Here is a 26,433-nt window from a genome sequence, read left to right as displayed (position 1 = left end):
ACCCCGGATTGGACCATCTCTTCACCATGGACACCCTGTCCCACTGTGCAGGGTGTGACATAATTGTTACAGCCTCGAGCCAACAGGTACTTAAGCTAAGAACTATCTGGCTTTGTATGCGAGTGGCTCTCAAGCTGCATACTTTGCTGTAAATGCGGGTGACTCAATAGCAACAGCATTGCCTCAGTATAAACTGTGTATAAAAAACTCACTTTGAACGGTCCCTCCCCACCCAAAACACTCATCTGTGCAAGATGTGTTTAATGCAGAATAAGAAATTTATTTCATAACAGTTACAAAGAACAAAATATTTTTTTCTTATTTTACATAAGCTGTACAGAGATGACATTTTGACTCTAAAGGATTCTTGAAGCAACTAAAAACATTAAATAGAAAAAAAACTAAAAAATATTAAAAGTTGTTGGAAAAAAATGAAATTCCTTTTTGTCTAATGTACAAGATTAAAAAAAGAGCTGAAATGGAAATCCATAATATTGTACCCTGATAAGAGTATTTAGGCCCCTTAAAAGATCAAAATATCATACGAAATAATGCAATGGCCTTGCCATTGAATAATAGCTAAGTTCAACCCCTCTTTGGTTCCATGATTAGGTATAATACATTTGAACAGATTTCAATTTGTTGCTATAAAAAATAACTTTTATTCAATGGCAGTTCTCTTTTTTTTTTAATTATCTTTTTTTTTAATCAGACAACTTTTTCAGTGCAAACTTTGTAACAACCATTCGCCTTGAAGATGAAGCGAAAGAGTACATTTCAAGTATTGATAAGTATTAATAACTAGTAGCTAAAGTTCAGTTCGTCGGGTATGGTTCAATACTATACATTGCATAGCTCATGCGGCACTTATTTTGATTTCTTTCTTTCTTTTTAAGGATTGTGAAAAGGGCGGGTGGGCCCTGAAGTACCCTTTGAAGGCATTTTAGTCTGCAAGTGCTTAAAACGTGCATTTAGGAATTTTTGCAAGTGCTATGCTGCACCTTGGCCAGCTGAGCAATATGGCAACTTGAGACAAGTGAGATTCTTTACTTCACTCATTTTAAGTACATTTTGATTGACGCACTCTGTCTGTTTTTCGCTCCTTACTTGAGGGAGCATAAAAAAAGCCCAGCTGAAGAACCAAAAGAACACAACGGCTGATTTATCCAGTGCCCTTGAGCTGCAGCAAGTCCCATGAATGTCCGCTCTCTGGAAACACAGACAAACGAGTGACCTGATTGTATCAGAACGTCTGCTGATTGCATTTTTTTTCTAGGGTGTGAAGCCTAATACCAAAGAGGTTTGAGAAAAGTCACGGATTCTCCTTTTTCTGCACAATCCTGAAATATTTCGCCTTATATTTTCTTTGTGACTTTGGGGTGTTTTTGTCATGTCAGTGAGATGTTAGCCTTCTCAGAAGTGCTGGTGTGGTGCTACGTCAGTGCTTTCAGAGTTCGCAGATGTCATTTGGAAAGAGGCAGGGTTGGATTTGGCAGTCAAAATAGACCTCCATCATTGGTTGTCTTCATCAGAACAACTCCACGTACTCGACCATTTTGAAAGGAAGGACAGTGGAAGGTAAAAAAGATCAGAGAAAAACAGGTAAACTGATAATCACCACCCCACTCACATCCCTTTAAACATCAATACCTAAGAGTCATTTTTACAAACCTGTGCTTAAAAACTTGGACAGAATCACATGCTGGCAGAATTGGTAAATGCTCCTACCAGAAGATATTAACAAACATAAATAATATGTACACGAGTTCTGTGCATGCATGTATGAGTGGGGGCGTGTGCGCGAGTGTTCATAAATGTTCATAAATATTACTTTTGTTACTATAATTATTCTTGCAATATTATTTTCTGTGTATAAAATAAACAAACGTCCAAAAGTCCTCCCTTCCCATGCCGTCGGAGATTCAGGCGCACCCGCACTCCTCCACGATCATGTTGGGCACGTCCCTCTTCACGATGTTGTACTCGTCGTCGAAGTAGAGCATGGACATGGTGCTGAGTTTGGTGGGTATGCAGCACGAGTTCATGGAGCCGGGGCTCATGCCCCTCATGCGGTACTGGTTCACCACGGCCGTGTGGAAGGACGAGGCCAGGCCCGGCACGCCTGCCATGTAGGCTGGACAGTTGCCCTCACAGTAGTTCCCGTAGTAGCCCGACGGGGCGATGATCCAGTCGTTCCAGCCAATGAGGCGGAAGTCGATGTAGAACTGCTGCCGGCAGCACAGGCTGCTGCTGCCGTCGCACTCCAGGCCCCGCTTGCGAATGCGGTGCTTGTTGTCGGCCTGCCGGGCCTGCACCACCAGGAAGGGCCGGTGAGACTCGTCCGCGGGGTTGACCAGGACGGGCAGGACGCCGGAGGAGTCGCAGCCATCGCAGCGTATGTCCAGGTTCTGCCGCCGGTCGCCCTTGCTGAAGACCAGCTGCACGGCGTCGGTCAGGGGGAACGTGTGCCAGCCGCTGCGCTTCAGGTCCACCCGCTTCTCCACCAGATTCCACTTGCTGCCCAGACCCGGCTCCTGGTAGTACACCTTCACCGTCACCTTGCGCCGGAGCGCCTTCTCGGAGGGGGGCGGCAGCAGCCTGAAGTACAGCCACAGATTGGCCTGGGCTATATACAGGTTCTGGTTCCCCTCGTTGGTGATCGCGAAGAACAGGCTCGACTTGGAGGACACCAGCTCATCTGTGGAAGAGGACAACATGGATTTATTCCCAGCGACTCGCTTTGGAGGAGACATTAACATGCAGCGTGGGCTCCCGGCCCCTCACATCTTCACTGAAGGGCTGCCCACTTCAACGTAAAGGGATCAGGCGGTGTTAGTGTGTCACATTAAAGGCGACGTGGGTGGTGGGGACACGTCACGATGCGCACGCGGTCACCCCCTCTCCCCCCCGAACGGCTCCACCTCAGCAAACAGACCTGACGGACATTTCTCTCAGTCTATTCAGTGACAACGAGGAGGGCGGGGGTCAAGGTGGAGATGAAGGGTAAGGGGGAGAGCCGGCACAAAAGTTCAAAGCCGGCGAAAGTCGGCACTCGCTGCACCACGCAGGTGACGCGATGAGCCGTGTGATGTCAAACGAAGTGGCACCGGGTTTCGCTTTAAAGCTAATCGCCAGGTTTTAGGGCGCACCTACCAAGCGTACGACCAAGATTGATGGACGAGCCCCTTTCAAGTAAACTGCTTTCAAACTACTTCAAAAACGGTTCATGGTATAACTAAGACGCTTCTGATAAGCTTCATGTCTCCTTGGTTACGGATCTTTTTTTAAGTGAAACCAACAGGTTCCCTGGGAAAGAAGGAAAGATCACTTTATCTCCCCTCGCGGTGTTTTAAAAAACACTGGATGCTGGTCTAACGTCTGTGTGGATATTTTGTCCCACTGTGCATGCACATTAGTGGCAGTTCAGTACGGAACTAAAAGAAAGAAAAAAAAAAAAAACCTCTTTGACCTTCCTGAATGACCGGAGCGGTCGGGAGAAACGGGCCGGAGAAAGAGCAGGAAGAGACAAATCTACAGGGTCAAAAACCCAACAACTAAGCCCGGCTGTCTCACGCAGGGCAGGACAATACCTGGGTGGGCCCACTGTGGCCTATAATTGAAGCGTCCCAGCGTGTCCCCACCTGCACAACTACACAGGCTACACAAGGGGAGTAATCTGTGTGTCATTACTCAACATCTCCTTCAACGGCAGACCGCATGCTGTCGCCAGAACTGAACAGCCGCCCCAAATCACCAATCCGGACCAAAACAAGCACGCAAAATGCCTTCGGCGCGAATCTGGCGGCTTCTTGGCGTTTCTGCGCCTCCGGCACCAAGACGGTGGAGGTGCCTGGACGGTCGAGTTCCTGACCTTGAGTAATGCAGCCGCGCATGAGAAATTTCTGCAGTTGGGGTGCAGGAAAGAGCAGGAAGCGAGCGCCCTGGCTGGCTGGGGATCATTCAGAACCGCCACGTCCCCGGGTCGGCCTGCATCCTAATTAGGCTCGAAGGCAGCAAGCGCGGCCCGTGTGCCAACGGGTTCGGCTCCTCACCGAGACCCCCGTTCCGCTGTTCTCAGCTCTGTAACGCACCTCTGCCACATTCTGCCGTATTAATGCCCAGAACAGAGTGAAAAGAATTCAACTAGAACGCTTTCTTGATAAGTAAATGTAACTAGATTTCAAAGTGGATTCTAGTTTTCGAGTAGCTTTAGAGTAAACCCTGCTGTCCAACAGAACCGCGGAATGGCGTGGTCCGTAGAAGGCCCGGCACGGAATGCCAGGAGAGCTCCTCTCCGCATCCCCCTAACTGGGCATGTGGCATCGCTGATCAATTCAAGTTCCCCTCGTGAGGCATTTCAACAAATTGTTCCTGGAACTTGTCACTGCGCCATGTTCAGCTGGCAGCCGCCACCCTGGGGTGCCAAAAAGGCAAAAGGGGGTTCACAAGCGGGGCCTCGTCCACGACATTTACCGCTTTTATTCCCTTCATTTTACACAAACTAAATTGGGTAGAAAACCCACTGTGTTGAAAAGTGGCTGCTCAGACAGAATAAGCTCGGCAGCTTCAGGATCTTATTCCTACCGGACTCCCAACATTTACTTATTTTTTTTCTATTTGTATTTCTCATTATTTCAAACGAACTTTCTAAAGCTGCCTTATTTCCCCCCCAAAAAACATCGTTTTATTGGGGACCTCCCCACTGGTTTTACTGGCCATATTGCCTAGGAATGATAAAAAAATTTTAAAAAAAGTAAATTCGTAAAGCACTTTTCACAACTTCACACACTCTGTGGCCAGTGACCAGCATTATTATCAGCCCAGAAACCGGCGTGATACGTACAGAAACACTTTAATTGTCATAAATCATAAATGCGAAAAAAAAGCGCATTCACTGCGCATGTGCCAGACGCGTCTTTACGCACCTGTTTCTGCGAAACTGATGATCTCGGACGTTTCCTCCTCGACCTCGTTGCTGAAACCCGCGTGTCCGTCCACGTTCGGGATCTCCACCCGGCCGTCCTCCCTCACTTTGCCCGCGTGGAGCTTCCTCAGCGCGGTCACCATCGCCGCCTTCGGGATGGGGTGGGTGATGTTGGGTCTCTCCCGCAGCTGCAACCTGTTCAAAATGTGCCTCTTCACGGCCTCCATGAGGTCGCCGTCCGCCTGCGCGGAGCCGCAGGACGCGCAGGTGCTGCGGGTCTCGGTCTGGGTCGGTGGCGCCGGCGTGCCGCGCGTGGACAGAAGACAGGTCCCCAAACACAGCAGCGCCGTCACGAACCTGGCCATTTTCCCCTTATTTATCCCCCCTCTCAAACCTCTCCCGAGTCTCCGAAGGAAGTTCGTAATCCGAGAGCCGGAAAAATACAACTAAATAATGATAATAAATAAAAAGACGACGAAAAAAAAAAAAAGTTTCAGTGATTAGGTTGTAAAATCCACTTTGTCCATGGAATTGTGTGCGGAGTGGGAATTGGGGGGTTGTGTGTGTGTGTGTGTGTGTGTGTGTGTGTTCTGAATGGTAATCCTGGGATTTCGCTTTTATTCCTCCTAACGCAGCTCTTTGGTCATTGTGTGGGGATGCGGGACTGTAATTCTCCCCTCTCCACGCAGGACGCGCCACGTCTCGTCATGCCATGTCGACCGTCGGGCGGCCCGCGGAACGAAGTCAGGGCGAAGGATGGGCGCGCAGGAAGACGCTTGGCCGCCGACCAGGAGCCAATTAGGGAGAATCCGAGAGGCGGTGCGCGTCGTGTCGGTGCGCGGCGTGGCGTGGCGTGGGGCGTCGGGCTCCGCGGGGCTCTGCGCGCTCTCTCCGGACACGTCCTCCTGCACTCGGGCCGTGAGGAGATGTGACCATCGGCGCGGCGTGAGGCTCGCCTCCTTCCCGCGATCGTCGAGTAACACTCACAAAGTTTTTTTTTTTTTTTTTTTTTTTTTTTTATACGGGAGTTGAGACCACGTGGGTTCCTCCTACTGACTTGGCTTTAGAAGATTATAGAATTGGGGTTAGACGCGCAAAAGGAGCTTGAAATGGCGATTTACTATAATATACCTGTTTTGTGACGCAATGAATAAAAAATGCGATGCAATTTGAGTTTTGAAATTTGAATTCACGTTTGAAGGGGTGTCCTTGTAATGGAGACCTTGGCGATGAGCGTTCAAAAACGTGTCCAAGGTCTCCGTTCGCGTCTATTATCTGTTGAACTTCGGACAAAGCCCGAGTGAATACTCTCTGGACATTTTGTATAACACTTTTAAAAATACTTTTTATACAAATGAAATGAGAGTGGAGTCCAGCAGATTGTGCTCAGTCTCAGGTGACAGAAACCGAGGTTTGCGTTGCACTAAAACCGCGCGCATTGTCGCTAATTTACATTTTCTTTCATTCTTATTACAATCGAGGTTTTAATTTTCTTTTAAATATATATAGCTTGCGCATCTACCGAACCACTTCACAGGACGGGCAAAAGCCAGCTTTTTGTTCGTGCGCTGTGAAGGCAATGGACGAGCGCCCCCATTCTGCGGCCGGGCGCACTTACACCCACATGAAGTATTTACACATGAATATGTTCAGATCGCACATTTATTTATTACAATATCAACATCATGCAAACAGAAATCTATCAGATCTGGCAACCCCATGTGCATTTGGGAATTTGAAGTGGATTCGTGGCCGCGTTCTCTCGAAACTGAAGGGTGAAGTTTATTGTCAAGTACAGCGTACAGAGCACAATGAAATTCTTACTTGAAAACCCCTCCCTCGCAGACAGAACATAGGATACGATACACAGAAGACATAGAAGAAAAAATAAATAAGTCACAGAAGGCTAAGTTGCATGAAGTGAATGTGCACAATTTAAAGTGTCAGTGCATAATGTTAAGTAAGTTATATATAGTAAAGCATAAATCGATTTATTGCTCATAGAGAGAGGACCTCAGTAACTGGGTGTAGAAACACACTGTGTGTACGGCACTGGGGTCGGAACTGTTCTTGAATCGTGTTGTGCGTGTGTGAATTCTTCTGAGTCTTTTGCCTGATGGCAGGAAAGTAAAAAGTGTCAGTGCAGGGTGGCTGGGGTCTTTCAGGATGCGGTTTGAAGACAACCAATCCAAATTACTGCCCACTTGAACCTTCATAATTATAATATATCATTTCAATATATATAGGTATTCTGTTTATTTAAAGTTAGTTTTTTACCCCAAAATTCTCTTTAATTAAATTAAATGAAATTCATATATTCAGGACACATATATCTAAATATATTTCAAATTCAAATTTGCTTCCTTCCTGACCTCACATCCCTTTTTGATCAAATTTACTTCCGGTAGGTGGGGACAGAAAAAGGGAGAGAAAAGTTGGGAAGTGTGGAATTCAGCGACCCACGGATTACTCATGATTACATGAAACCAGAGCAGACAAGAGCTGGGTGAGACGCGCTACTCCTTACACGCATCTACTAATGAGATTTTAACAAATATACGTGTAACTCGCAGCTTTTTTTTGTCGCGCCAGTTTTATTTCTTGAGAAGGCTCCACTTCTGGTTTCGACTGCACGTTTGAGCGAGGGCTGTAAAACGCAATCTGATTGGATACAGGGCGGTGCGACGTCACCGCCGAAGAGCAGACAGCCAATCCGGAGTTGCGAGGAGGCGGGATTTAGGGACCGTGCACGGGGAAGAACATTTTTCTCTCACTTTAACAATAAAAAAAACAGTGAATCATCGCCAGCTAACGATATTCAAGAATAAAATAGTTCGTAAATGCTGGACACTTCTGTTAGAGAATGATTGAGCAAAATAATGATCTTTGGTGAACTTGCCTCTTGCTTACAGTTTTTTCCCATTGCTTAAACACTAGACACATGCTTAAACCAAAGTGGCATAATTAAAAAATGTTATCACTATACCTTAATTAAAAGCAATGCTTTGCACTTCAGTTGCAATTCTGCAACACACCACAGACTATTTCATACGTTCACTCATACAAGGCACTTTGTTCCAAAATGAAATCAAAATAGGCTGACACGTTGGTTAATTGAAAATACTTTCAAAACTGAACACAATCAGGCAACCACAAACATGCCTCCCCTAAGCCATTTTAATAAGTTTGCAGGCAGGGAGAGGAGGGGATGGGGTTGAAGAGGCTGTGCAAGGACCGTTATTTCTGATGAGGGAAACTGCAAAAAATCCCCCCTAAACTTCATTTTCACAGTTTCATAATAAGGACATTCCAACTGGATAACAGGTATGTCTTCAACTCTACTCAGACTGCATCTAGAATGTTTACAGTACTGTACAATGTCACAAAAGTACTTTTTTTTTTTTTTTCTTTAAACAAAAGTAGTAGTTTTGATGACTTGCTAAAATGTTTTAGTTCTTTGTATGGTATATACAGTATTTAAAAAAAACAATTTGGTTTTGCATTTTTGTCGGCTAGAAGAACCTATTGGGAGTCAAGGCCTGTTCACCAAACCACAGGAACTTGCTATTGTGAACCGAGTCAGAGCAAACAATGCAATCCGTCTCCACAAGCAACAACATTAATTGAAGGTGGACGGGCCTCGGCCGGAGGGGCATTTCCAATATCATCTTGGTAAAGCAGAACATGATTGTGAAGCAATCGTACGGGGTCCCATTTGAGAGGAACAAAGGACTTTGATATTGTGTGTTTGTGTGTGTGTGTATACAATGTTAGGTATTCTAGCGGCTAAGGAAGTAACCGAAGGGTGGCAGGTTTAAATCCCGAACCGCCAAGTTGCCACTGAGGTCCCCTGGAGTAAGGTCCCCACACACTGCTCCCTGGGAACCTTTCATGGCCGCCCACTGCTCACTTCACGTTCTGTATGTGTGGTAGTGTCGTCTGTTTTGCGTAAAGCCATTACAGAGGATCTTGGACATGAGGCTGAGCAGTTCCATCCATGAATTTATTTACAATGATGAGGCTGGACTATATTTGTCCAAATTACAATTATGCAATATCACATTGTGTGCCAGGGGTCTACTGCACCATCATTCCATATTGGTTCCCCCATCGGCCTGCTCTAGTCTGGAACTGGTTCACCAACCAGGATCATTTTGATTACTCACCATTTGAAACACTAGAGAACATTTTCTTTTCTGTTTGGAGATGGCGCATATATGACCGCCAACCACATGCCTGGAACAGGCGTATGGAGACTTTGAGGTGATGTTGATGACGTCACCAGACCGCTGGATCCGTAAGCATTGTTACAGCAGTGCATTGTTTGTTTTATTTTTGCATTCATTGAAATCATTGTACTGTAATGTACAGTACTGAGTGTTTCATTCTTTGGTTGTTGCAAAAACGTGCCTTCTGTGCAACTGAATAAAAACAGTGAGAGCGAAAACCTGTGTTATTTTCTAAAGTCGTTTTTTGTCTAAACATGTGATGCAAGTGGCTATCATTTTGTCATTAGTGACATTTTGACATGTTTGGATTTGCCTTTCAATTTGGCATAGACTTGGTGTTGTGCCTTATTTGGTTGTGTGTAGAGTTTTGCAAAACATGTTCAAGCAATGGGCAAAAACTGTAATTGCATATGTAACAAGTTTCTTATTATTACTGGACTATGTTCCAAAAGTGACACAATCCACGCTGAATAGCGGCGTCATGTCTGTCAACTCTTCCGGCTCCCAGACTCCTAGTTCGATCTGATTTTAGGTGTTTCTGCATTCATACGAACGTGCATTTGCTTATCAGACGCCCTTATCCAGAGCGACTTACAATCAGTAGTTACAGGGACAGTCTCCCTGGAGCAACTTAGGGTTGTGTTCTTGCTTTTACATTATTTTCACACAATATTATTTTAAGTTAATAAAATTTTTTGGGCCAGTTCGTTGTGGAGTAATTAATAATCACAATGTGACAGTTTTTGTTATCTGCACACACTAGGAGAACAAAGATCCCTTTGTTTGGATGTGAAGCATGTTGTGGTTGGTTCGTTGGCGTAAGTCTTTGTTTTCTCGGTTTGTAGGTGTGTTCGCTGGACAGGGCGCCTGAGGGAGCGAGAGTGAAAGCGTGGACCCGGGGTCATGGCTGCTAGCAAGTCGAAGAACCAGAGCTCTCTGGGGCTGCACAAGGTGATCATGGTGGGCAGTGGTGGGGTTGGCAAGTCTGCGCTCACGCTGCAGTTTATGTATGATGAGGTGAGTTCCTCGGGAGGGCGGGAAAGAAGACTTGGTTGGACAAGGGAGGTTTTAATTGTTGTGCTTGTGTTTAGTTTGTTGAGGACTATGAACCCACAAAGGCTGACAGCTACAGAAAAAAAGTTGTCCTGGATGGGGACGAGGTCCAGATTGACATTCTGGACACGGCTGGCCAAGAGGACTACGCTGCCATAAGGGACAACTACTTCCGCAGTGGAGAGGGCTTCCTGCTGGTCTTCTCCATCACTGAGCATGAGTCCTTCACGGCAACTTCTGAATTCAGGTTCGTTATATTGATTCGCATGAGATGTTTAAGACTATAGGTCGAAGATCTGAATATCACTGAAAAATTGTTGTATATTGGAGCAGCAAATTATCTTCTGAGCTCCATTTGTGTGACCTTCTTAGATCTACTGATTACTGGTTCAGTCCCCCTGGACCATCAGTGGATTACGTGTTTTGCTCAGGGCCTCGATTGTGGTAGCAGGAGCTCCAAACCTGGTGGTTTTGCTGGTTTGTTGACATTCATATTGACCGGTTCTGATTGGGAGGTTATTGATGAAGGACGGTTCTAATCTGGTTTGTCAGAGTGGGGCTTGAACCCATCATTGTGGGTTCAAGTTAAGTTTTATTAGGTTCATGGTGGGTTTCATTATGTTTTTATCACATTCAGTTGCGAGCTGGACCAGGATCAGTTCTCCATGTTGTTTTTTTTTAACCTACGCAGGGAGCAGATCCTTCGGGTGAAAGCTGAGGATGACACAATCCCACTGTTAGTGGTGGGAAATAAGTCAGACCTGGAGGGACATCGGCAGGTGACCAGTGATGAAGCCAGGAGGAAGGCGGAAGAGTGGGGCGTGCAGTACGTTGAGACCTCGGCTAAGACACGAGCCAACGTTGACAAGGTGATATTTTTTATTCTCGCATTCATAACCTTGGATTGACACTGATGCAATTTCCTTCATTTGTCTTCTTAAATACACTACTGCAAACTGTGATGCATGGTTTGGTGCTGATGGTCATGCCTTTTCTGTGTTGAAAGGTTTTCTTTGACCTCATGCGTGAAGTGGGAGGAAAAAAGAAGGCCGAAAACAAGGAGGGAAGGAAGGATGGTGAGAGGAAAAAGAAGAGATGTTGCATTCTATAGGAAAAAGAAAAGGGACACCTGTGTGGAACAGTGCATTTTCCTGACATGCTGTCACAACATTCCAGCGTTCCAGTCCAATGTTCTCCCACCCAGCCCTCAGGGTCCCCCAACCGGTCCATACTGAATTCCACCCAGTGAATCAGTGCTCCATAGCTTTTGATGGCTTGAGAAACTAGTTGGGAGGTTCTTAGGCCTGACTGGAGACCAGTCCAGATGACCCTACATTCACACCAGTAGTGGGGATACCAATGATGTCTTGGGTGTTTAAAGTTGAAATCTGGCCAACTCTATTCTAATGAGCAAAGCTGTTACCAATCGGAATTTTAAAAGCTGCTCAGTTTTCCGAGCGTTCCCTTCTCTGCAGCGTTTCTGGAAGGGCAGCCAGAGTGAACTGTGATGCTCCCCAGGCCTCTGGTGTGAAAGTATGGTAAGATATGAAAACAGTAACTCTACCACCTGTAACTGTATCAGTCTTATACCTCACTTACTATGTCAAGAGTTACTTTTTCTCCATGTTTATCAAAAGGGTTACTTTTTCTCCATCTTTATGGGTTTAGGGCTACTTATAACGCAGCAGATTGTTTCTTCTTAAGGAAATCAATATTCTTTTTTTAACATTAAGAACAAACCCAGGTAACAGGAATTTTTTTTTTCAGCACTTGACCTTAAAAAGTATGTGAATCAATTTTAAACTGCTTTTAAAGTATATTTCTTGTTGACCAAATGATTCCTTACTTGTTTTGTGAATAAACATATTGATCTGAAAGCCAGTTTGTTGTTGCTCTATCATCAGTTTCTGAATAACCAAATGCTGTGGACAGCTAATGAAGGTTAGAACAGGCACATGCTTGCGAAGGTCAGGTCTGTGCTACATAAATTACAAAGTGTGTTGATCCTGCTTCTGCTGCTGTTTTACTTGCTGTGTTGGTCCCAGTATGAGTGGTGTGCAATGAAAAAACATGCCACTGAAACATTTTCTCAGGAAGGTTGACAGGAAGTGTTTCACTCCAGGGATGTCTGTACTTATCAGATGCTCCCACTGCCTTGTCTGCTGCTTAGAAAAATTGGATTCAGGATCTGGGGCATCAAAGGCACTGGTTTTAGCTGCAAAGCCTGAATTCCCCAGTGGTGAGTCTTTGTTTTGTTTGAGCTGCTACTTTAATGATGGGATGGTGGCTTTATGGGATTAATAAAATTTCTCCTGCTGACTTTCAATGCACAAAAGATCATGCAGCTATCACACGGTTAACACTCCTCTGTAATTCCTTAACCCAGGTCCAATGGGCAAATCTACACCAACTGTAGCAGCGGGGTCTCCCTTTGACTGGGTTAGGGTTCCCAAAGGGAGTGGTGTAAGGTCAAAGGTCAACACAGTTTGGACTGGGGGGGTCCTTTTCACTGCTTTACTCTGTATACAAGTAGAAAATTGAGATTTTTTTAATTCACAGTGATGTCATTATTTAATTATAAATAAAGCAGCTCTCAGTTCAGTAGGGGGCAGCATCGAGCTACTGTCTGTGTGGGACTCGCCCTCTCCACGTACACAGATTAGCTTCGACGTCAAAACTCCACAAGTTCCCTGAAGGCCTCCACTGGGTGTAAAAAAATGAACTCTTATCAGAGCACTTCAGCTATTTTTTTTTTCCTCCAAACTAAATTGGCCTTAAATTGTGTGATTGGACCAGACGGGCTTGTTGTAATTCCTTGCTTGGGTACCATGACCCTGTTGCTGGAACTAATGTGGAACTAAGCACTGCATGCTGCAGACATAAGATCTTCTGTTTGTCGGGATGCTCTGACCCAGTCATCACATAATCATAATCATGGCCCTCTTCCATGTTCCCTGCTTGCACTGTGATGCATCTCAATTTAAAACATCATCTTCACAGGGAAAGCATATTATTCATGCATATGAATTGTAAGAGTTTATGACGCTGCGTTCCACCCCACTTACTGCTCATCATTCAGTTGCTATATTAGCCGAGTGTTTTAAAGCGCATGAAGGGTTGAGGCGTAAGTGATTTGGCCATTTCTGAGGGGGGTATCAAAACAAAAGTCCCATATTTTATTTAGTTTGTTCATTAATGCTTGATCTACTGTGAAAATGATTCATCATGGCCTGATATACTTATCAAAATTTGGCCAAAATCTCACGTACTCCAGTCTTTTTCTCACCCCTCTATATGAGCTCATTTACTCTTAATATCTTGCTTGCCATAAATAATGGATGGCAGACGGTTTTTGCCACTGCACTTCATAAAATATAGATCCCTTCCCTCAAGACTGCATGTAAATCTGCATAGACAAGAAGGCAAAGGCGGCACTTGGCTTTCCACCTCATAATCTACAAATCAGACCAAGTCACAGGCTCCCCTGCTGTGTTTTGGTAATGAGACTGAATAGAGTTAAATGCCCCCATGTTCACTCTCCTGCATTCTGCAGCTTCCTAAGTCTTTAGGAACCCACCTAGAACACAGAACATGACACAGTGACACCACTGTGTTCTAAAACAATGCTATTACAAAAAAAAAACAGAAAAAACAGATTAACATCCGCTATTGTTCTCGTTTATTGGCTCCCAGTACATGTGTCACTCCCAGGCACATTGCATTGTGGGGGCCTCTTCTGCTCCTTCCAGATGACTGGCCTGACCTGGATGTGCATGTTAGCACTGCTGTGGAAATCTGTTGTGTGAGTGGGGATGAGGATGGAGCTGCCATCAGTTTTCTAAAGCCTTCTGTCTGGCTGCTGTCTCCGTGGCAAGACAAAAGCTTTGTCCATTCATATTTCTGTTTCATCTGTGGTGGTTTCAGATTTGTGCGCGCACACCCTATATTAAAAAAAAATAAAGTGATCTGACCTAATTCTCATTACATTAATTGACCAACTTACTAATAATTATGGAAACATGCACAAAAATTCAGCCATAGCCTGGCATAACCACATCTAACTAATATACATACTGTGTAATTTATCTAAAAATAAATGGAACAATATTTTGGTGCATGGCTTTCAAAATCTCTAAAATCCCATTGGACTGGCTATATTAACACCTTATTAGAACAGTATCCCTGAGAAACACCAATTAGCACTTTCAAATCTAGCCTGGAACTCCTTGTGGGCCTCCACATGCTGGCTTGGTAAAAATAAATGAATTGGCTTGAAATCAGTCAATAAGCACTGATGCCAAAGAAAAAGGTAACTAGTTACAAAATTGATCCCTGTTCCCAAAGGGAGTTGTGTAAGGTCAAAGGTCAACACAGTTTGGACTAAAATTTTCATGACTCTTATTGGTGGGGGGATTTATTCAGCAATTGCCTACCTGGGGTATAAAATGCAGACTCATTTCGATTCAAATGAAGGTTTAAGTGGAAATATTTGCTAACCTGTCAAGTGCAGGCATGAGAACAAAATAAAAAAAAAACAGCAGCACAACAAGTGAATTGATAATCAAAATCTACCTAAGGGTGAGAACCAAATGGGCATACATGAGTACAGAACCAATATATACATACATACATACATACATGTACTTATACACACACACACACACACACACACACACACACACACATATATATATATATATGTATATCAATAGGTTAAATACAACCCATTGTACCCATGTTGCATCTGTATGTATGTATGTATGTATGTATGTATGTATGTGTATGTCCCATTTGTCCCGGCTGGTGCTCACCCCTCGAAATGAACACAAGACCAACAATAATTGAGACTCAAAGCAGAAATTAAAGACTTTACTCACAGAACATCGGCACTTAACTGACATAATATTGCTCATATTTACAACACATACACATTTCACACATACCTCCTAGCCTGTGGGGCAAAAACAAAAAGAAATTGGTGTAGATTCCCCTGTCTTCACAACAATATAAAAAAATACTCAAACCTCAAAAGCCAAGACAGTGTCACCTCTTAAAGTTCTTATGACTACAGAATTGGTACATTCACTTTCTGTACAGCAGAGCAACACCAGAGGACCGTGGGCTTCAATGTGCTGCTGGAAAGTTTGCCATGTAAAGAAGAATAACATCTTATGCTCCGGGATGTGAAACCGTAATGAAGAAACGGAAATGGCTGATGGGATGGGGACAGGGATCCTCCGGCCGACCGGTATGGTGGAGAACAGAGCAGTGTGTTGCAGACACAAACCACCCATCTGATTTACACATGATTGGTATTTGTCAAAGCCAGCTTCAAAATACAGCAACACAGAGACAACGCACATAACTGCAATGAACCCAAAAATTCGGAAGCTTTTGTGTAATTTTTGCCATCTTGTTAGCTCTGCTGACGTGTGCTTAGGTAGACGCTCTAAATGCCAACATTACAAACCGCCGCAGATGGCTTTTCTGCTGGCTTTGGCAAAAATGTGGGAGTGGGATGGGATGAGATGGGTGTGTGTGTGTGTGTGTGTGTGTGTGTGTGTGTGTGTGTGTGTAATGAAGTTCATACTTGATTAATATCTAGTTAACTGTGTCATGTGGCACATGATACAGCACATGTTTCCTTCTTTCGGTTTCCGGGCAAATGGAGAGCACTTTTTGCTAGCCAACCAGATGCCCGCTCCGGCCCATTCTGTTCATTTGTTCTCTGTTTGGTGGTGTTCTCCCCAAAATGCTTTATAAAAATAATATTTAAAAACACAATGTTTTTTTTCATGAGATTTTTTTTAATATACAACATAGTATTTACAGATATTTAACAGATGACACTAGGTAGTTTGATTTCCACTCCCTACAAGTGTCTTTATTTAACAAATTTGATAAATTAAAAAAAAACAAAACAAAAAAAAAAAAAAAAAAACTCACTATGTTCCTCCTCGACAAATTATTACGTAGCATTGAAGGCTACGCACAATCAGCTGCAAAGTGCTGTCCATTCCCCACCCAATCCCCCTGAAAAAAAAAAAAAAAACATCCCAACTGCCCTGTAATGATATCAATAGCAAATCTATAACCCAAAGCTCTTACGACACATAGTTACGCCCAGCAGATCATGTTGCAGAACATTCAAGAGTGAAAATGGTGTTGGTCCTGGAAGCCCAGTCCTTTTTTCCTTTTGTACCATCTGGAAAAATAAACTCTATAAAACCAGAGGAGATGTTTTTACATCTGGACCCTTGTTCAGAAGCAACTTGTTTCTGAAATGAACTGCAAAAGAGAGAGGGAGGAGAAGAGGGGAAATAAACTATGTTTTTGAGGTTTAAATGACCGCTGGAGAAGCCACTCTGCCAGCAGAGCTGATGGCATTGCCAGTATGGGTGTCCGCGACCCCAGCATCGTCGGCGGGTCAGGTGCTGGGCAAGAACTGGGCAGTGTGTCAGGAGTTACTGAGCTGTACTGCAGCATGCCCCCCCCCCCGAGGTGGGAGGGGATAGGCTTCATCGTACCTCCACTTTACAGGACGAATGGGTCAGAATCTTGTCCATCCGTTAGCAGACAAGCTTATGTTGGACAGGACAGCTTAAACTTGCACTTTTTTTGGCAGCACACAGAAGATGTCGACACATTACAGTACACATGCTCCATGGCACTATCTACTGAGTGACAGTAGTCAAGCTGGCTTTTTTTGGTGGGAACTGATGGATCTTAACAGAAGAAAAAAAATTAAGGTCTGATGGCAACAATTCTGGGAATCATGGGAAAGATGTACTGGCTCCGGTGGTGAGCAGCACATCACAGGCCAGCACAGCTCCAAGTGCTCTTTAAAAGTGGCAGATGTGATGGTCAACCATGTTAAGATGCAGGATGACAGTATCAGGCTGGTTGGGACTGAATCACCTCTATTCAGCCCAACAGCATTTGGATAAAAAGAAGTGTGGATGAGGTGTTTGTAACTGGTGAGCTTCTACCGTCAAGAAATGAAAAAAGAGAAATGAAAAAAAAGAAGCCTTTTTATAACATCACCATCAGAAAATAAATCAAATCAATAGCATTTTTTAAACAAATAAAATATATTAAATACCTATTTTAAAACAGACAACCTGCAATAGTGAAAGGCCATGAAGCCTTTTTCTGACGTTTGCAGTCAGGGTTGATCAGAAAAGCACAAAATGTTCTGTGGGTTTGTCCTCAGTTATGGCACTACAGCAGAATCCACATCTTTATCACCCTGAAAGCTAGTTAAGTCTAAAAAATACCAATTTATGCAACCTTATGTTTTTTATATATAAATCTCCACATATCTTTTTGTTGTTAACATAAAGTGCAACAGTGCTCAGTTGTTTTTTTATTTTTTTTTCCTTTAAATTTTCCTTTTTAATTGTTTGTCTCATGGTGTATTTTTGTCACCATTTCCTCTTCTCACAACAGCTGTCAGTTTGGTGGTCCGACTGACCCCTCGTTACGCACCACTGCTTAGCAGGCACTCCCAAGTTGTCCGGACAGGGGTCAGTCCACACTCAGCTCTTCCTCGGGGGGTTTCTGGGGCTTCACCACCTCCTCTGTATACACTTTTAAAATGGCCTCACACACAAACCTGTACTGGCTCTAGAGAGAGAAGAAAAGACAATGGTGAGAGCTGAGGGGACAACATTGAAAAAACCACAGGATCTCTGTTAAGCCCCCTGGCATTTTGCTCAGCTTAAACTTCAGGGATATGTCTGAGTTGGCATAGCAACAGATGCAGTGAAGTCATAGAGGAAGGTACAGGATGAGGATGAGGAGGGTCATCACATCATGTGCTTCAGTAACAGCAGGCGGGTTTACCAAGGTGTGATATTTACAATTGTATTACCAAAACACACAGACACTTACGGGGGTCTGAATCATCATAGCCCTCTGGTCCCTCATTGTTCTCACGATGTCTAACGGATACACAGGCTGATTGCACTCAATCAAACACATCGCTGTTTCCATGGTGATGAGAACTCCTGTTCGACCAATCCCAGCGCTGTGAATGAAACGTGCAGGAGGAATGAGAGCAGGGAGGGCGGACAGAAGCCAGAAAAAAGTAAAAATAAAAAAAATGACGTAATGGTTGGCCAGCAAGACTGAACACAATATTCCGACGCGGCCACCAGCGGCAGAAACGAGAAACGCAACCTGCAGTCAGAGCGAGGGGCTAATGGGCCGACACTGGGCCTTTACCTGCAGTGTACCACCACCGGCGGGTCCTTCCCCTGCCTCGTGCTGCGCACCAGATCCACAAAGTTCAGGAAGTCGGTGGAGTCGTCAGGCACCCCGTGGTCAGGCCAGGCCATGTACTGGATCTGGGTGATCTGCCGCTCCTCGTTGGTCTGAGCGCAGAAGAGCACAGAGCAGCACATCATAGTGGGTCACTGAATTCAATTTGAACAGAGATTGGATTTACAGTGAATTGGCCCAATCTAGGGCTTGGCAATATGGCAAAAATATTGATTACCGTATACTTCAGCATATTTTTTTCTGACATTGCCAGACTGAAACCAAAGACACTAGAGATAATAAACATAAAACCATAACAATCACTGCCCTCCTCGGCTCAGTTTTCAGCTGACTGTGTTGTTTCCGTATTCCAGAACCTCAGCAACCTAGACATCCTAACCTGCAAAACTAGTCTTGAGGTGAATTGCATTTTATATTTTCAATTTTTGGGGTACTTATTGCTCTGCCATGATGTTTCACTGAAGCGATAACAGTTATATGTTTTCAAAGTTATCATAACTTCAGTCCTTGATAAGCTTAAATAAAAGCCCATTCACACTGTAATCTGACTGAAATATTTAATTCAATTTGCAAGCATCAGGGAGCCGCTATCAAAATGCAGAAGACTCCCAAAACTTCCGCATTTCAATGCATGTTGTACTGCTATAACTATACACGTGACAAATAAAAATCTTGCAATCTTGAAACTGCATCTCTGAAGAAGAAAAATGCTGATAGACAGCAGCTCTACAATGAGCAGGACTGTCCCCTGAGGACAGAAAAAATATAAAAGCTCTTTGGTGGAGTTATGGGGGCTTGAGTGGAAACAAGCTACCTGAACAGAGGCCATCAAGTTAAACTGGTTGCAGGTCTGACTGAGTGAGTTGCAATGTGCCATGACCGTGTTGCCATGGAAAACATCAGCATTAGGCCATTTCAGAACTCATTCTGTAGAAAACACCCACCTCTATGTTGGTGAGGGTCATCTCTCGGACTGTGTAGGCAGAGTTGCCCTCTTCAGATAAACATGTGACCTGGAAGTTGCCGTAGGTGCTGCTGGTTGAGGGGTTGGGCCAGTACTGATGACACTTGACCTGGAAGGGCGCACAGGGATACACACGTTAGGCACACCACCAAGCCTACATCCTGCAGAACACAGACAGGCCCCGCGCAGCTCCACGTACCCGCCCTCGCTCCACCTGCGTTGTGAGCATCACCACCATGGTGGAGCCCTGCTCCCAGGTCATCTGCCAGAAGTGGCTGCACGTGTTGGGCAGGGGACCCTGGCAGGCAATGTAGCGGTTCAACAGTCCGGACGCTGGGACCTCCATCTGAGGGCAGAGGGAGAGAAGAGTTTCTACCAGCCTAGGTGAGGGGGGGACGTGTGGAGGAATGTTTCTGTATTCTGTATGAGTTTTTAAATTTTTAGATAACACACGTTGATGTAATTAGCGTTGATGTAGTCCTCAAGGCCCTTCAGGATGACCCGTGTTGCATCATCTGTACAAAAACACAGAAATTTTTACCACAGTGTGTAAGTGTGTGTGTGTGTGTGTGTGTGTGTGTGTGTGTGTGTGTGTGTGTGTGTTAGCAGAGCCTTGTACTCACATGGAGAGATGTCTCTGTATCTGTTTTTGGAAATGTTTTGAGGTAATTTGGCACAAGACATTGCCATCCCAGGCCGTTTCCTGTACAGTTGCTGGAAGAGCCAAAAAATGTACTGATTCAAACAATCAAAGAATACACAACATATAAAAACATATACACAATATATATACATATAAAAAAAAAAAAAAAAAAACAGATACGCTGTAACATTTCCTAACCAGCAACCGTGTGAAATATCTAAAAAAAAACAAAAAAAAACATGCCTCCACTTGTTACCGAATCAGAGTAAGGACCATGATATGGGTGGCATGTTTATTTCTCATGTAACAAACTTAATGTAAGACCACTTTAACCATAATCATCAGCAACCAAGACATAGTATTTCGGTTTATAAAATAAAAACTAGTTGTAGTTGTATAGTCCCTTCCCAGAGGACATTTAGTCACTGCTAAGATGAGTATACACGTGTATATGCGCACACACACTCTGTGGTTAAACTCAGTCCATCTATTTTTATGTGCTGCCCACAAACCACAATTGTACTGGTAACCTATCACTTCAGCAAACAGGAAATACTTAAGATAATCAACAGGAAGTAAAATCATCCTCTCATCGGTGGAGTCCCATGCAATGCTGATTTCTACTGAAAAGGCTTTTTGATCTGTTTCTGACAAGCCCACATGTACTACAGAAGAAAAACAGTGGTACTATCTGCGGTGCATCTCAACTCGAACAACCGAGGACATCCTGCGTCCTTAACAGAGAACACGACTCCACAGAAAGTCTTGCTAGTCACTCAGTTAAGACGACGCACAGCGAGTATGTGAACGCTGCACATTGGGTGTTTGTGTGTGTGTGTGTCTGTGTGTGTGTGTGTGTGTGTGTGTCTGTGTGTGAGAGAGATGGGGGAACGTGAACGTACATCGAACTGGGTGAGAATGGTGCCACTGCTCAGGCCTTCTTTCAGCTGCTGCAGTGAGGCCCGCCAGACGTCTGGGTCCAGCTGAGATGGGTCCGCAGACAAGGGCTCCGGAATGTACTGCAGGTCCGGCTCAGAGTCTAGCTGCTCGTCCACCACATCATAGATGGCTATGGACGCACACACACACACACACACACACACTCGTATTAATAATATTTCCTAGAAGGCTGATTCTGCATAATATCAGCCATGCACTTTACTCAATTAACTCAACAGTTCTGCCAAAAATTGAGCTCAGGCAGGCAGGAGACATTTACAATTCAAACCCATCCATCTGCTAAGAAGCTCAAATTGATTCAACAGACGTGTCATGACTGAAATCTCAACAGTAAACTGGGATTCTAGTAATGGACAAAGTTCTAAGAAAGCTATGAAGTTTCACTAATGTCTGTGAATGAATGAGAATATTACTATCATCTGGATTCCAATAAGGGAACAAATCCTTGAACAAATGTACTCCATATGTAGCAGAACAAGACAAGACATGCAATGTATTAGCAAAACATTTAATATTACTAAAACAGCACACACAGATCTCTTACACTCAAAAGCCCTCACCATTTGGCCGGACGAGCAGGATGAGCTCTCCCGAGTGGTCTTCACAGCTGGCTTTGATGAACATTACCACCTGGTCGTGGGTGTGGTCGGAGATGTCCCGGCCGTTGATCAGCACCACCTGGTCGCCCTCATTGAGGCGGGGCACACAGAGGTCAGCCTGTGGGAGAGCAGGGGTCATGAGACCTAACACCGAATGCTCGCACAGGATACCCATTCAGAATTAACAGAATGAACTGGCCACCAGCTCTGGAAGACATTAAGGAACCTGAAAAATATTCTTAAACTAAAGGGCTGAATTACTGACATGGAATGGCTGATGGAGAAATATTATTGTTTTTGTCCCTGTGATGCACAGCACAGCACAAGGTGCAGATGTACACATTAATTAATGTGGATATTTGCTTGACTTAAATTAATTGCATTTCCAGAGCTACAATAAAAAAAACAAAAAAAACTGCAAAAAGGAACAGAGACCAGTAAGAAGAGGTTGTGACCTGGTACTGTTACCAAAGAATCTCCACGGAGGTGACTTTCACTTCCAAATTTCAGACAACATGTTCAAAAAACAGCAGTGTTTAATGGGCAGCTTGTAAAGAGAGCCTCTGTGTTCCCGTTTTCCCCAGAATATCAATTGGACTGGCGCTGCTGGTTTAAATCTAGGCTAAGGGTCACGGTCGTGACACTGCAAAAGGTGTTGCCATGGCTACAGTGACTTCCACCCACCGGTGTTCCGGGAGCCACTCGTGACACGATGATGGGCATCTTCTGATCTGAGCCACCCTGTGGAGAGAGAGAGAGAGAGAGAGATGGGGGAGGGTCTGTTACTCATCTTCGGCGCACTGCTGTCTGTTGCGCGTTGGACTGATTCAGCCGGAGGACGCACCTTCACATTAAAGCCAAAGCGTCCGTTTTCATCAGGCCTCATTTTAATCAGGACCAGATTATCATGTGGGATGACTCCATTCACCTGAGCAGGAGAAAACGACTTCTCACCAACAAAATCTCAGAAAGTAGCAAGGAGGAAACATCGGACTAAATTTTGGCAAAGAAAATACTGCCATGCACCAGCCTCACCATGCTCTTATCAGAAGATGATGGCACATCATATAGTTCATTTATGTGGTTGTCCAGCTCCTGCTGGGACTGGCCGAGTTGACCCAAGTGGCTCTTCCTTGACTGCTTGGGTGGCAGGGCGGGTGGCTGGCTGTCAGTGTCCGGGGACCTGGGTACACACGCGCTAAAGTGTCAGCCATTCTTCTAGCGAAAGTGCTAACAGCAGCATCAAAAAAAAATCAGAGCAGCGGGTGAATTAAATAAAATTAGCATTACGTCCTGGGCTATTTTAAAGTTCCCTCGATCAGATGCTGTCGCTGCAGGATGCAGCAGCAAGCTGCTGCTGGATGACTCAGCAGCAAGCTGGGACCCCATCAGGGTCCATTAGCGGAGAGAAGAATCCCGGCCACCCATGTGAACAGCTGAGCGCACCTCCCGGTTACAGCGGCGACGCTAAAAGCCTCTTTGTGTTCTGCGTTGTCTGTTGGGATCTATGGGAGACTGCGTGTGATCTGGGGTGGGATCAGTGTCTGTCTTAATAAGCGAAAGCATTGCAAAAATTGAAACACACACATCCACATTCTTCCACCACGGTTCATTATCTCGCTTCTGCCCTTCCTCTCTTGGTCACCAGAATCACTCAATTCTGACCATAGCCAGGAAAGCACAGAACGAGCTCTCAGATGAATATGTTGCACTAATTATTCATACAATACGGTACAATACAATAAAACACAATGTAATGTAATGAAGAGTAGACCATATAGAACAAAAACGACACAGTGTGCTGTAATGCTGCACGATAGGGTGGACACGTACGACCAGAGCCCTGATCTGTCCCTGTTTCCAAAATAATTGGCGGCAGAAGAGAAACTCAACTCAGATCACATCTTAATGGAATCAGTGAGAGTCTACCTGCTTTTATCAGACCCCTGACTCTGGTGTGAACATACTTAGCAGGAACGTTCCAAACATAATGTGACTGGAAGGATGAGCACAAACACGGCCCTCATCACAAAACATCAGAAAGAATCTCATGCATGAGCGCATCCTGCACAATACACCATACAGAGAATGAGTGAGTGAGAGAGAGAGAGATAAACACAGATGGCTAACTATAGATTAAAAAAAAAAAATTCTGCCAAAGAAGAACAGAGCTTGTGTGTGTACATTCATGGCCAAAAGTTTTGAGAATGACACAAATACTGGTTTTCACAAAGTTTGCCACTTCTGTGTTTTTAGATATTTTTGGCTTTTAATGAGAATTCCATCAAGTTTATGCAAGGCGTCAATTTTTGGAGTGTTGGCCCTTTTTCCCCCAAGACCTCTGCCATTCGTCCTGACGTGCTGTCAATCAACTTCTGGGCCAAGTCCTGACTGATGGCGACCCATTCCTTCATAATCAGTGCTTGGAGTTTGTCAGAATTTATGGGGGCTTTTTTTTTTTGTCCACTCACATACCTTGATTAAGGTCTGGGGAGCCACTTCGTTCTCGCTTTGGCCTTATGGCACAGTGCTCCATCATGCTGGAAAAGGTATTGTTTTTTTTTTTTAACCAAACTGTTCTTGGATTGTTGGGAGAATGTTTTGGTACCATTCTTTATTCATGGCTGTGTTCTTCGGTAAGATTGTGAGTGAGCAAACCTTTTCTTCTTCAGACAATCATTTTTCCTCAGAGAAAATGACTTTGCCCCAGTCCTCAGCAGTCCAATTCCTGGTACTTTTTGCAGAATATCAGTCCGTCCTTGATGCTTTTCTTGGAGAGAAGTGGCTTCTTTGCTGCCCTTCTTGACACCAGACATTCCTCCAAAAGTCTTTGCCTCACACCTGCGTGTTGCCGTTCCTGAACAAACTCTGCACTGGCGGCACTCTGATCCTGCAACTGAATCATCTTTTCTTGGGCCTTCTTCAAAACAATTTAACGTCTCTCCTTTAAGTTTTTGATGAACTGATAAATGGTTGGTTTAGGTGTAATCTTAGCAGCAATATCCTTGCTTGCAAAGCCATTTTTATGCAATGCAATGATCACTCATGGATTTCCTTGTAGGTAACCATGGTTAACAGAGGAAGAACAATGATTTCAAACATCACCCTCCTTTTAAAGCTTCCAGTCTGCTATTCTAGCTCAACCAGCATGACAGAATGGTCTCCAGCGTTGTGCTTGTCAACAGGGGCAGTGCTGGCCTAGTGGTTAAGGAAACAGCCCCATAATCAGAAGTTTGCCGGTTCAAATCCCGAGCCACCAAGGTGCCACTGAGCAAAAGGACCGTCCCCACATACTGCTCCCAGGGCGCCTGTCATGGCTGCCCAGGGCTGAAATTCAGTGGAAATGTTTTTTTGGGATTAAGTGTTTTTCCATGGAATGGTGAAAACTGAGAGTGTCTGAATACATACATATATATAGATATGTGTGTGTGTCAACCTCTAAAGGATAAATACATCCTTTAGACAACAGTCAGAGAAAAGACACAAAACTAATCAGTTGCAGGCATTCCATTCACACTCATTTCAGGTAGATGAAGCAGAGAAAACTGTCACTGTGTGTATGAGTTCGTGTGGATTTCTGACTAGATTAACGCCCAAATGAAACACCTTGATCACTCCAAATATTGAACTAGGTAAGCTTTACCTCAGTAAACCATATGAACGTGATCTTCACAAGAGCTGCACAGGAAGTCTGAATAAGTGCGGTAAATGTAAAAATCACCATCCATGGTGCAAACAAAGAGCCCATGGCAACAGAACTGGGCAGCATTCAGCTCTGCTGCATGCACAATGGTACAGCCCGCGAGGGGGTGGACGGAAGAAAAAAAAAAAAAAAAAAAGATGGGCGGTGGTGGTGGTGGTGGATCGCGCCGCTGCAGCGGGTAAGATCTCTGGTGGTGTGTCCCGCTGTAGTGCATTAGCATAACAAGCAGCGCGCGTTAAGCGCCAGGCATTGTGTGCGCCTGCAGGCCCGGTCTGAGTGCCGGCTCTGCCAACTTCAGCCTTCATTAGGTATGCCTCGGTGACGGCCATGAAAGCGTCCGTTTTGTAGTCTGCGGGCGACGCTCCACAGCCCCAACCTCACAGCCATTTACATAATAAAAACAAATGGCTGAAAAACCAAGGGGGGGGGGATAATTAGGGGTGGGGCCGACACAAAGAATAGAAAAGTTACAGAAAACAATGGAAGAGTGAATGACGGAGATGTTTTGTCTTCGGCAGGCGAGGAAAGTCTCGGCCGCACCGCTGACAGGAGTAGAACTGCTGACCCAACACACACAAGGCCCTAAACAAGTCCAGCTGCCGTGTGTTTTTAACGTGCCTCTCCCTGGCCGGACATTTTTAGCTCCCAGCAGCAGCTGGTGTGGGTCAGAAAAGGGAACAAACAGTTGAGTATTAGACAGGAGGCCACTGGTCATTTCAAGGTGCGTCGGGACAGGCCTTTAACTAAAAAAAAATGTACAAAATCTACATTTTGAATAAATAACATAAAAAGCACATATGGGACACACAAGCAGACAGACGCCCGGTAGACGTCTGTGGGGTTTATAGCTGTGAGGCCGGCTGCTGACGCGACAGAGGACTCCGCCAGCGTGAGTGAAGGCGTTGTGTGGTGCACGGTCTTGGCTGTAATCACATTTTACGGGCCCATTTACAGGGTCTGCTTCCCCACAGCACTGAGCTCTGAGGCCGCCGCCGTCTCCGCAGCCTTTAATCCAGTCTAGCACGACCAGGGCGGATGCATATGCTTTTCTCTCATGGCTGGAGAGATAATTCAG

The 26,433-nt window shown here is 44.8% G+C and overlaps 3 protein-coding genes across 3 annotated transcripts in view; 1 reads left to right on the top strand and 2 right to left on the bottom strand.

Moving 5' to 3' along the window:
- Positions 1-259: 259 nt before the first annotated feature.
- Positions 260-5,842, bottom strand: LOC114790465 (inhibin beta B chain-like). Its single transcript, XM_028980555.1, has 2 exons — positions 4,926-5,842; positions 260-2,698 (listed from the first exon to the last, which is right to left on the bottom strand). Exons 1-2 carry the CDS (start codon positions 5,287-5,289, stop codon positions 1,923-1,925), a joined length of 1,140 nt encoding a protein of 379 aa, XP_028836388.1. The 5' UTR covers positions 5,290-5,842; the 3' UTR covers positions 260-1,922.
- A 1,490-nt stretch (positions 5,843-7,332) lies between these two features.
- On the top strand, positions 7,333-12,087 carry LOC114790877 (ras-related protein ralB-B-like). Its single transcript, XM_028981290.1, has 5 exons — positions 7,333-7,430; positions 9,999-10,170; positions 10,245-10,453; positions 10,898-11,075; positions 11,213-12,087. The coding sequence occupies exons 2-5, from the start codon at positions 10,057-10,059 to the stop codon at positions 11,315-11,317; spliced, it is 606 nt and encodes a 201-aa protein (XP_028837123.1). The 5' UTR covers positions 7,333-7,430; positions 9,999-10,056; the 3' UTR covers positions 11,318-12,087.
- A 5,132-nt stretch (positions 12,088-17,219) lies between these two features.
- Positions 17,220-26,433, bottom strand: part of ptpn4b (protein tyrosine phosphatase non-receptor type 4b) — a 34,764-nt gene continuing 25,550 nt past the window's right edge. Inside the window, exons 16-27 of the mRNA XM_028979499.1 lie at positions 22,691-22,838; positions 22,500-22,583; positions 22,340-22,396; positions 21,617-21,773; positions 20,999-21,165; positions 20,077-20,167; positions 19,907-19,968; positions 19,653-19,799; positions 19,434-19,562; positions 18,433-18,581; positions 18,100-18,235; positions 17,220-17,832 (exon numbers count right to left, since the gene is read on the bottom strand). Of these exons, the coding sequence (XP_028835332.1) occupies positions 17,734-17,832; positions 18,100-18,235; positions 18,433-18,581; positions 19,434-19,562; positions 19,653-19,799; positions 19,907-19,968; positions 20,077-20,167; positions 20,999-21,165; positions 21,617-21,773; positions 22,340-22,396; positions 22,500-22,583; positions 22,691-22,838 (1,426 nt within the window). The 3' untranslated portion in view covers positions 17,220-17,733. The remainder of the gene's footprint in view (positions 17,833-18,099; positions 18,236-18,432; positions 18,582-19,433; positions 19,563-19,652; positions 19,800-19,906; positions 19,969-20,076; positions 20,168-20,998; positions 21,166-21,616; positions 21,774-22,339; positions 22,397-22,499; positions 22,584-22,690; positions 22,839-26,433) is intronic.

The sequence above is a fragment of the Denticeps clupeoides genome, chromosome 5 (assembly GCF_900700375.1).
Source record: "Denticeps clupeoides chromosome 5, fDenClu1.1, whole genome shotgun sequence".
NCBI lineage: Eukaryota > Metazoa > Chordata > Actinopteri > Clupeiformes > Denticipitidae > Denticeps > Denticeps clupeoides.
The sequence above is the reverse complement of the archived record's forward strand: the minus strand, read 5'-3'. Positions and strand labels throughout refer to the sequence as shown.